We start from the raw sequence: 12,509 nt of genomic DNA, 5'->3' as shown, positions 1-12,509 counted from the left end.
CCTTCTCCGCTGCTATGCAAATCGCCCTCCTTCACTGGCTGTCTCCCCTCCTGGAGAGTGGAGACACCTACAAGCCTGACTACATATACTGGGGGCACTTATAGACCTAGCTACATATACTGAGGGCACCTATAGACCTGGCTATACTGGGGAGACCTATACACCTGGCTGCATATACTGGGGAGACCTATAGACCTGGCTACATATACTGGGGGCACTTATACACCTGGCTACATATACTGGGGGCACCTATACACCTGGCTGCATATACGGGGGGCACTTATAGACCTAGCTACATATACTGGGGGCACCTATACACCTGGCTGTATATACTGGGGACACCTATAGACCTGGCTGCATATACTGGGGGCACTTATACACCTGACTACATTAATGGGGGCACTTAAACACCTGGCTGCATATACTGTGGACACTTATACACCTGCCTACATATACTGGGGGCACTTATACACCTGGCTACATATACTGGGGGCACTTATGCACCTGACTACATATACTGGGGGCACTTATGCACCTGACTACATATACTGGGGGCACTTATAGACCTGGCTATACTGGGGAGACCTATAAACCTGCCTGGGGGCACTTATACACCTGGCTACATATACTTGGGGCACTTATGCACCTGCCTACATATACTGGGGGCACTTATAGACCTGGCTATACTGGGGAGACCTATACACCTGGCTTCATATACTGGGGGCACTTATACACCTGACTACATATACTGGGGGCACCTATACACCTGACAACATATACTGGGGGCACTTATAGACCTAGCTACATATACTGGAGACACCTATACACCTGGCTGCATATACTGGGGACACCTATAGACCTGGCTATACTGGAGACACCTATACACCTGGCTACATATACTGGGGACACCTAAAAACATGGCTATCTACTCAGGAGACACCTATAGACCTTGCCATCTATACTGGAGACACCTATAGACCTGGCTATCTGTACTGGGGACACCTATAGGCCTGGCTACCTATTCTGGAGACACCTGTAGACCTGGCTACCTTTACTGGGGACGCCTATAGACCTGGCTATCTTAACTGGGGACATCTATAGACCTGGTTATCTATTCTGGGGACCCCTGTAGACTAGGCTACTTATACTGGGGACACCTATAGACCTGGATACCTGCACTGGGAAAACCTATAGACCTGGTTACTTCCACTGGGGATACCTTTTGACCTGGTTACCTATACTGGGGGCACCTATTTTGGGGGAACTGCTGCCAGATTATGTGTATTTTTGGGGAACCGCTGCCAGATTGTGTATAATGGGGGAACCGCTGCTTCCAGATTCTGTGTATTTTGGGGAAACCACTGCTACATGTATTTTTGGTGATCCGCTGCCAGATTACGTATATTTTGGGGAGCCGCTGCCAAATTATGTGTATGTTGAGGAAACCGCTGCTGCCAGATAACGTCTATTTTCGGGGAACGACTGCCATATTATCTGTATTTTGGAGGAACCTCTGCCAAATTGCATGGATTTTTGGTGAAATGCTGTCAGATTACATGTATTTTGGGGGATACACCGTGGCAGAGTTCAAACTTCCTCGGCAGACCTTTTACACCACTGCTAAGGTCATGTCTATTTTGCCCCACCCATGACCATGCCCACATTATGTTGTGTGACCACGCCTATTTTTCGGCGCAAGGGTTTTTATCAGTATAAAATATCACAATATAACATATTTACTGTTGCCAGTAGATTATTATATCTTAGTCTGTAAAAATATAACGTGAAAGGTGGGAAACACTGGTATGGGGACCCCATAATCTCCTATTGCCCAGGGGCCCCATGAGTTGTCAGTCCGCCCCTGCCCTCTGCAATGCTCTGACCCCCGTGCTTTGCCCGCAGCGGCTTACCCGATCCATGCCGCTGCGCGGGCTGCAGACACCCGGGTTCCCCATACACTTCCTCTTCTGTGCGGCTACTGCTGACGCTGCGGGCAAATCACGGGGGTCAGAGCATTTCAGAGGGATATCGGAGGCCAGTAAATTAGAGGGGCATATCACAGGCATTGCGGGGGAGGGATCAGAGGCATGCGGGGGGCCACTTAGCATACAGCGCTGCACACGGGGTCTAAACAGATTAGAGGGGGATAGTGCAGGCATGAGGGGGGGGGGGGGGGACAGAAAAACACACCAGGGGGATACAGCGTGCTGGATTGTTAAAGTGCCCATATATCTACAAATGTGTGGGCAAATCGACTAGAGAGATTTCAGCATGATATCTATCCTGAATCGGCTTAGCGATACTGCCTAAGATAAGATTGTATTTGTGGGAAAATCTGCTGCCAATCTAATTGCCTTTGTGGGAATATCTGCCGCCAATCGAATTGCATTTTGTGGGGATATCTGCACCAATCTGATTGTATTTTGTTGGGAAATCTGCCGCCAATCTAATTGCCTTTGTGGGGATATCTGCCGCCAATCAAATTGCATTTTGTGGCGATATCTGCCGCCAATCTGATTGTATTTTGTTGGGAAATCTGCTGCCAATCTAATTGCCATTGTGGGGATATCTGCCGCCAATCGAATTGCATTTTGTGGGGATATCTGCCGCCAATCTGACTGCATTTTGTGGGGGTATCTGCCGCCAATCTGATTGCATTTTGTCGGAAAATCTGCTGCCATTTGACTACTTGATGAATTATCATGAGGAATGTAACTACTTGATTATTTGATCTAAAATTTATCTGGTCGGACCTAATCTCTGTGAATAACACCGCTACTTACTTTGTGGGTTTTTTTTCGGAGCACTTTTAGAGGCTGGGTCGGGAGAGGGGGGGGGGGGGGGGGGGGGTCAGAACAAAGAACAAGCTGAAAAGGCTCCATGTTATGTGACAGATATCACAATTCTGTCACAACACTGCATTTATCATGTGATAGAGGTAGGTCTAATTATGTGAGGTAAAAGGCATGCAAACACGCACCTTATTTCACTTCAGAATTCAAATGTGAGGTATTTCACTACTAAATACCACACATTTTTAGTAGAAAATTACCACATGAATTACCTCATAAAATGACATGAGGTAAAACACTACTTAAACTACCAGAATTCAGAAGTTGATTTCCCTCATGAGGTAAACCCAATTTCATGAGGTAATTATTTACTAAACGCTACCAGAATTGAGCCCATTGTGTAGTGTTACTTTTGGCGGGGCGTGTCTGTCAATTAGGGTTAGGCATCAGTAGAGAGAAAGTTAGAGCGAGAATAGTTCGGTTTAGTGATAGTAGACTATTGGTAAAGTTAACTTTTTTACTATTGTATGCCTTTTGCCTGATAAGAGAGTATTATTATTTTACCGATACTCTACTGGCAGTTTACCCCAAATTACCGCTGAACCCTTTTTCCGCGTACACAGCCAGACTAGTATGGAGGCCAGCCCTGCCACATCCGATGGCAGACTCTGAGCAACCACTACAAACGTGTCTATTTTCTGTACATGCTTATGGCCAGACCGAAAGCCACACACAACACATGAACCCGGCATAAACACTGGATTACATTTTAGGGGGACCAGAATAAGTACATTTTTTTCATCATAACCCTAAACTGTATACGCGGAGATCTGCTCTGACACTCACTTTGGCCATAACTGGAGGAGGAGCACGGAACACATCATTGGTCTGGTTGGTCCTCAGCGTGCCGTTCTCTTCAGTGGGACTACTCGAGGTGGACATCTGCTGATTGCTGATCAACTTGGGATCCTGCAGAGAAACAGACAGAGCTTGCTCATGCTTGGCTTATCCAACAAAAGGTCGTGTCTTTGAAGATTCGTTCACTTTACTTTCCAAGTCATCAATTTTTTTGAAGTCCAACTAAAGGTTAAACTTAAAGGAGCACTGTAGTGAAAAATGTTAAAATTCAAAATACATGTAAACACATAAAAGTAAAATGTACAATAAATTAATTTTCTACTATGCTGCTGTGCCTTACAGTGGGTAGAAGAAATATGACAGATCTGAAAGGTTTTGGATTAGTCCATCTGCTCATGGAGGATATTCAGTATTTCCTTTATTATGTATAAATGCACTCCCTGGAAAGGATCTACACAAAAACGCAGGCCAGCCTTTCTACTCGTTTGCAAGCTATTTTGGCAGCTGGACTTAGCAACAGCTGTTCAGGGAATGCTTTTGAATATAAAGAAAACCCTGAGAATCCCCCATGAGGAGATAGATTAGTCCAAAACCAGATTTGTCAATTTATACTGACTACTGTAAGTGACAGTGACATAGGCAAGACGTAATTTGTAACTCATGTTATTCTGGAAGAAATGTACTTTTTATTTGTATGTGTTTACATTTATTGTATATCTCACGATTTTTCGTGATAGTGGTCCTTTAACTTACTTGGGGCTTCTTCCAATCCTCTGTAGTCCTCCAGGTCCCTTGCTGTCCTGCTGGTGCGATTCGCTGTGCCTCTCCAAAAGCTCACCAACCGGCTTGTGGGGCGCCAGGACAGTACATGAGGGACAGCAGCACATCGGAGGGGACAGAGAGGACAGCGAAGAACCTGAAGGACCACAGAGCGCTGGAAGAAGCCCCAAGTAAGATTAACTGAACTTCATTCCATCACTTTAGGTTTCCTTCAAAGAGAACTAATGACCAGTTTTTTATGGAGTGCTACTCAGGTCTGTGTAGTAAATTGTGCCCGCCTCCTCCTCCCTGAATACGCTGCTCCTATTGGGCAACTGTCAGCAGTCATCACCAATATCCCATGACTAGAGCTGGTGATGACTGTCGGCCAACGAGAGCGGCTTAGTCCGGGATGAAACCGGAAGTGATGGGAAACACCTTAAGGCCCCCCCCCCAAGTGGAGAAAAGGACATCATCAGAAACCCAGCAGACATTTTAAGTTATCCTCGCTATTTTTAAACTAATAAATTATTTTAGACAACAGGGGAGAAACCAGCATATCCTATGACCAGGCTGCACCTGAATGACTACCAACAGAGGCGTGCAGAGCCCCCTAGAGGCAACATACACACCTTGTATTCAAAACAGATGCTACAATTATGCACTAAATCTCTAACCTCTGATAGAAACGGAATGCAAACAAATATCAAATTGGAACCGCTAGCCATAAGGGTCCAATATGGAATACTTTGTACTTTGCATGCAAACTGTTTTGGAAGCCAACATCCTCCATTAATGTTAATTCGGTGCATGTGTTATGAATGCAGGATGTGTACCCCTGCCTATAATTGGGCTCTGCAAACCTCTGCTGGAAGTCATTCAGATGCAGCCTGCTTTGGGAAGTGCTGCCACCGCTCCCTGCTGTAAGTAACGGTTTTGACCAGAGTTTCACTGTAACAATGCTATGCCGTTCTCTGCTGGTAGTTCATCCAAGTTACACTTGTGCATAGAAACAGTGAGTGCTGCTCTATTTTACAAGTCAAGTGTAACATATGAAAGCAAAGGAAAGCTGGTAGACTGGAATCCTTTGTTTAAAGGGCAGATGTCAAGTGAGGCTTCACATCAAGGACTTCCACAACTCATGTGTGCCAATCCCAGGCCTGACTGAAGAAACGCTTTGCTGGCCGATTGTGAAGCAGAGAAGGGATGTCTGTCAGTTCAAGTGCTTCTAATGAGGGGGAATGGAGAGATTCAGGTCTACAGAGAGCTCTGTGTGCTTATCCACCAGAGCATGCATGGCAGGGAGGAAATGTGCTCTACCAGAAATACAACAAATGGTACAACTAGGAGCACCAATACTGACTTGATCAAAGCTGCTCTGCTTCCCCAGGTCCAACATGCCTGTCACCACTGCTCTACAATACAGTAATCAGGGGGGCCGACTCGCAAAGTTTTTCTGTTGCATTATCTCACCATACTTATTAACTCACAATTTATCTCTCCTTAAATGACTAAACTCATGATTTACCTCTCTTTATCTATCTTAAAGGACATCTGAAGTGAGAGGGATATGGAGGCTGCCATATTCATTTCCTTTTAAATAAATACCAGTTGCCCGGCAGTCCTACTGATCTATTTGGCTGCAGTAGTTGTCTGACTCACACTCCTGAAACAAGCATACGACTTCAGTCAGAAACATCTGATCTGCATGCTTGTTTCGGGGTCTAACGCTAGGTACACACCATGCAATTTTCTGGCAGATTTACCTGCCAGATCGATTATTTCCAACAGGTCCGATCTGAATTTTAAGGGTTTTTTTTGTTCAGTTCTATGAAAATTGATCAAAAAAAGATCGAAAAAAAAAAAAAAACGATCCAAATTCAGATCGGACATGTTGGAAACAATTAATCTGGCAGGTAAATCTGCCAGAAAATTGTATGGTGTAAGACTAAATGTATTAGAGGCGGTGGATCAAAAGGACTGCCAGGCAATCTGCATTGTTTAAAAGGAAATAAATATTGCATCCACCATATCCCTCTCACATCAGGTGTGCTTTAAAGCGGATCCGAGATGAAAAACTAAACTATAACAAGTAACTTGTCTATATATCTTATCTAAAGTTTAGATAGTTTACATAGCAAATCTAGCTGCAAACAGCTTTAATCGAATATGATTATTTCTTCATGTGATACAATGACAGCAGCCATGTTGTTTGTAAACATTACACAGAGGCAGGCTTATCTGCATCTTGAGCAAAAAAACCTAATCCCCCCTCCTCCTCTGAAATCTGTGGCTAGTAATACCTCCCCCTCCTCCTGCCCAGACTGAGCTCCCATGAGCCCTTGCTACTGTCTGAAAGTGCCTTGGCTCTCTGAAAACCTGTGGGCGTGGCTTGTTTAGTTTATAGGGAATTAGAGTATTAAAACAAAAACAAAAAAGTATTTGGCTTGAGGAATGCTCTATAAATAATAGGAAAGGAACACAAAGTTAATCTCGGATCCACTTTAACTCATGATTTATCTCTCCGTATCAGTTTATCTCAAGACTCTTTTTCTTCTCTTCTCGCTTCTCTTAAGCCCCATACACATACACAACAGCGGTCTTTTAAGCCCCATCTACACGATATGATTCTTTGTGCGATTTGATTACGATTCTATTTACGATCTGATTAAATCCGACATGTACGATCGGGATTTGATTGGATTCAATTCAATTCAATGTGCCATTGCAAAACAATGGCAAATCGAATTGAATCGAATCCCGATCTGACATGTTGGATTTAATCGGATCATAAATAGAATCGTAATCAAATCGCACAAAAATCATATCGTGTAGATGGGGCTTTAGGCTCTCACAACTTTTCTTGTGAAAAATCTCTATTCCACATTTGGATTGACTTCTTATCAGTCTTATCAGCTGCTTGAACAATACCAAGAGATTTTTTTTTAGACATTTCACAAGAAAAGTTGTGAGAGCCTAAAAGACCGCTGTTGAGTGTGTATGGGGCTTAATGCGTAAAGGCATGCTTGACTAAAGCGGCTGATAACAACTGCCTGAGCCGCATCGTGTGTACAGTGGCCCCTAAGCTGCAAGTGATCAGCTGGGCGGATCAACTCACCCCCCGCGACAGCCGATCACATGGTTTACGCCGCTCCCTCGCCCATCATGTGACATCACACGTGTACCGCACCATTGCCCCTCAATTGTACAAGCCGGCCCAGCATTAAATTATCTTACCTATGGGGGTGGCTCCGTAGCGCCCGCCTCTAGCCTGTGTCAATGCTCGTTTCAAAGTGCCCACAATGTCCAGCTCGTCCACAGCCACTGGTGATTCCTGGGAGATGTGGCGTCCATGGCCGTTCCTGCATGCTGGGAGATGTAGTCATTACATCTCCCGGCTGGGAGGCTTAAAGCCATTGAGGACTACATTTCCCGGAGTGAACCACTGGCCGGGGATGCCACATCTCCCAGCATGCAATCGCAGCCAGCAGACGTGCTGGACATAATCAGAATCAATTCGGGTAGTCCCAGTTTCTTACAGACCCCTGTACCATTCTATTAATTTCTATGCTTGGAATGATCATAGCTTACACCAGCTGTGCAGACAATTCATAGAGTATTAGGTATTCCCAGGCCCCGGATACCTGGAACAGTCTCCAGCATGATAGTGGGAGGAGAATTAGGCATTCCCCAGCCCCCGTACCTGGAACATGGTCTCCAGCATGATAGTGGGAGGAGAATTAGGTACTCCCCTGCCCCCCGTACATGGAACATGGTCTCCAGCATGCATGATAGTGGGTGGAGCATTAGGTTTTCCCCTGCTAACCCCCCCCCCCCCCCTGTACCATGGTCTCCAACATGATAGTGGGAAGCGTATTAGGTTGTAAGATCTTCTCGCTGCTCATGCCGGCGGAACGCAGAGACCCACGCTGAGGCGCAAGCCTCTGGGTCTCGCTGATACTCTGATGTCAGTGGAGCACACGAAGCTCAGTTGCCATTGGCAAAGCGGCGGACCCATTCTCAGTACGCGCTTCGCCGCTGTAAACAGTGACAGCATGTGTGCATGGCGTGTCAGCTGACTTGCTGACACGCTGCACGGTGATTGGGCACTTTGGATTCCTTTTGTTTGATTGGTTAGTCCTTGCATAAAATTAAGGTGAGCGCCCTCTGTCATTGCCCATGATAGTCTCTGCTGGGCTTATTGCTGAAACTGCACTCACAGCTGCTGATCTTGTGCCGACTTTGTTTGTATCTTGACCAAGCTTAATTCCAGATTGATCTCCTGTTGCCGACCTCTGCCTGTTCCTGACAATGCTCTCTGATTGGATTACCCGTTGTCGACTCGGCTTAATCCTGGATATTTCTGATTGCTGCCTGGATCGACCCCTGCTTGTTAAAAGGTTTCTCCCATGAACTCTGCCTGGACTGACTTTGGATTGGATTGACAACGTTATCTGCAAAGTGTTTTAACTGCCTACAACCTATCCTTCCCTGCCTGTCACCACCTGGCTATCATCTGGACTGCCTCCATCCCCAGGCCTCAGGTGACCATATATCTGAGTACACTGTACTTACTGCTTTGTTTGGTGAATACTATCTGTCAGTCTTTATGCTACATCTGCCTGCAGGGTGTTGTAAAATTGTATTAGGTAGGAGTTTTGTGCAGGTGTTAACCTTCCCAGCGTTCAATTTCCCCAGGATTTCTGTGCAAACAACTTTTTTTCCCTGTAACTTGCCAAAATGTGTCAAGCAAGGGTCTAGTATACAGTGCAGGAGAGTATTGATGTGTATGCATGTTTATACTGTTCACAGCATGTTTTTTTGAACTGACATTTCTGTCCATACCGCTAGGGAGGTTAAGGGCTGGGCTATAGGTCAGTCATATGGGCATAAAGCCTGACCTATAGTCATTGACCAGGCTAGCCTGACATACGTATTCCCTCACGTACCTGGAACATGGTCTCCAGCATGATGGTGGAAGGAGGACGAATATGCAGAGTTTCCATCGAGCTTGAGATGGAGTCCATGGATGGAACATGTCTCATCGAGCCATGAAAATAACTACAGACAGAGAAAAAAAAAAAACTACATTAAAAAAAACTTAGTCATATAAACTTGACCGAACGTGAAAAATAAAACAGGTTAACAGGGGTGTAAGAACAAAAAAGGGGGAACAATGTGTGGGGCCCTAGGCAATAGTCCTCACTCAATACAGAATATGGACTGCATAGAGCTATTTATTACCCTCATATGTTAGCTGTACTATTATCACAGCTGCAGCAGGAAATATTTGAAAATGGCAGTGAGCAGGTTAGGGACAAATGTTATCTTCCCCTGCCCTTGGGTCCCCATAGCAACCACCATGACTGTTGCCACACTCTCCATAAACACTGAACAGTATTTCAGGAGATTAAAAAAACATTATCTTTCAAATCTAGGCCACCACAAGAGGGAGCTAAAGTACAAGTGAGAGAGGAACGTTCAAAAGTGATCTTTTAAAAAGGACCTGAACTCAGAACATCCTCACTGCTCTAAAATATGACGAAGGGGAGAGATCAAATTACAACTTGTGATTAGACACAGATGAGGGGGAATAAGACAATCTAAACTCTCTAAATACACACATGTATTTCTCTATGTTTTCCCACATTTCAGGTGCACTTTAAAGACTACCAAATAGTATCATATTAAAAAGAGCCATGGAAACAGCTAAAGATGACCTAGCAGGCAAGTTGCTTGCATGTGTAACTATACACAGTGCCATAGTGATGGTTGCTAAATACATGAGGCCCGACACTGCTTGGTGGGGGTGTTAAAATGTTAAAGGACGGTACTACAGTGCAACATTGGTGCATCTTTATGTTTATCTGGAGTCACCTGCTGTTCTTATTTATAACTCTTAAGCAACATCAAGCTGCCTGTTCACTCCCAGTTTGAAGCAAAACCTCTGTATTAAAGAGATACTGTAAGGGGGTCGGGGGAAAATGAGCTGAACTTACCCGGGGCTTCTAATGGTCCCCCGCAGACATCCTGTGCCCACGCAGCCACTCACCGATGCTCCGGCCCCGCCTCCGGTTCACTTCTGGAATTTTTGACTTTAAAGTCAGAAAACCGCTGCGTCTGCGTTGCCGTGTTCTCGCTCCCGCTGATGTCACCAGGAGTGTACTGCGCAGACACAGACCATACTGGGCCTGCGCTGTGCGCTCTTGACGACATCAGCGGGATCGAAGACACGGCCACGCAGGCGCAGTGGTTTTCTGACTTAAAAGGCTGAAATTCCAGAAGTGAACCAGAGGCGGGGCCGGAGCATCGGTGAGTGGCTGCGCGGGCACAGGACGTCTGCGGGGGACCATTAGAAGCCCCGGGTAAGTTCAGCTCATTTTCCCCCGACCCCCCTACAGTATCCCTTTAAGGGTCCCATACACCCAACGATTTTCCCGCCAATATACAGCCGATTCAATCACAGTGATTGAATCGGCTGTGAAATCGCTGCGCACACTGCTGACAGAACGATCGATTTCCGTCCGAAATCGATCGTTCCCGTCGATTCCCACCGATCCGTCCGTGCGGAAGATTTTTCTCGATCGCCGGCGGGTCAGGAGTGCGTCAATAGCGGCGTTCTATTGCCCGATGCAATACAGCGGGTATACATTACCTGTTCCGGCCGGCGAGAGTCCCCTGGTCCCTGCGGTCTTCTTTCCGCGCTGGGTTCCGGACTGGCTGCAGCTACACAGAACTTCCTGTCCCGGCAGGAAGTTTAAACAGTAGAGCGCCCTCTACTGTTTAAACTTCCCCTGGACAGGAAGTTCAGTAGCTGCAGGAACGGTCTGGAGCCCGGAGCGGAGAAGAAGACAGCGGGGACCAGGGGACTCGCGCCGACCGGAACAGGTAATGTATGCGAGGGGGTTCGCGGCAGCGGCAGCTCCACAGATTGTGATCGGTTTCAGGCTGATATCGATTCACAATCTGTTTGCAGTAAAGGTGGCCATACGATCCCTCTCTGATCAGATTCGATCAGAGAGGGATCTATCTGTTGGTCGAATCTGATGGCAAATCGACCAGTCTATGGCTACCTTTAGAAACTGACTGCCAAAACAGGATATTAGTCAGAGGAGGGGTGTGTCTTCAGCTTAAAGACCAATCACTCTCTCCCTGGATGCCCATGTGACTAAAGCAGGAGGAGTTGGCAGCGCTTCCTAATGCAGGCTCCATCTGATTGACCAACTGCATAGATGTGCAGAGCCTAATTATACGCAGGTTACACAACTTGCATTCAAAACGGACGCAACAAAATGGAGGATGTTAGCTTCCAAAAACAGTTTGCGCACAGAGTGCTCCGTACTAGACTCTTCTACTGCATTGAGGTATCCTCATGGAAAAGACCCTAACCACTAACTAACAAAAAAACATAGTGTGAACCAGGGGGCAGATGGCGATAAAATGGTTCAAACATTTTTGAGGGGGCTCTGCATGCCTCTGCTGGTAGTCATTTCAGATGCAGCCTGATTAGGAGTACTGCCAATTTCTCCATGTTACTAAGGGGGAGTGTGTGAGACTGACTGGGACTGAACAGGCAGCAGTAAGTCACTGAGGATGAGATGAAATGAACCGGTACTGTTCTTATTCTCCTATTTTGCAAATATACACTTTCTTTATTAAACTTTTTTTTTTTGCGCACAATTTAAATCATTCTACTAAATGCATATATAAATGAACAAATCTGGGGCTTTAAAGAGGAACCGTAACAACATATAATAGAAGGCAATAAATTGTTCCGGATACACACTTTTAGGGTAAATATCCTGGTTTCAGTACCATATCAATCCCTGCCATACACTGAAGAGGACCAACAGTCCGAAACAGGCTGTCTGCATGTGGGGTTGACGTGGCTCTGTACATTTTTTAAGCTATAGGTTTGCTATACACCAACAGTTCTGGATCTAAGCCTGGCTTCAGGTGCATAAAGAGATAATTTGCATATTCAGTACTGATGCATTGTGGGAGACCACAGTGGCTCACTTAAAGCTGAATTATCGCAAATACCTTCTGTTTTAAGAAGGCAAACTACAATCCGCTCTGTGTAACGGACACCAGTGACCC

General features: G+C 45.8%; 1 protein-coding gene across 3 annotated transcripts in view; it reads right to left on the bottom strand.

Annotated features, from left to right (window-relative positions):
- LOC137542104 (protein MTSS 1-like) overlaps positions 1–12,509 on the bottom strand; it is a 203,177-nt gene that overhangs the window by 15,042 nt on the left and 175,626 nt on the right. For all 3 annotated transcript variants that reach the window (XM_068263774.1, XM_068263775.1, XM_068263776.1), the window contains 2 exons: positions 9,359–9,470; positions 3,639–3,761 (listed from right to left, as the gene is read on the bottom strand). In XM_068263774.1, the coding sequence (XP_068119875.1) occupies positions 3,639–3,761; positions 9,359–9,470 (235 nt within the window). The remainder of the gene's footprint in view (positions 1–3,638; positions 3,762–9,358; positions 9,471–12,509) is intronic.

The sequence above is a fragment of the Hyperolius riggenbachi genome, chromosome 12, assembly GCF_040937935.1.
Source record: "Hyperolius riggenbachi isolate aHypRig1 chromosome 12, aHypRig1.pri, whole genome shotgun sequence".
Taxonomy (NCBI): domain Eukaryota; kingdom Metazoa; phylum Chordata; class Amphibia; order Anura; family Hyperoliidae; genus Hyperolius; species Hyperolius riggenbachi.
This window is presented reverse-complemented; position numbering and strand designations above follow the sequence as displayed.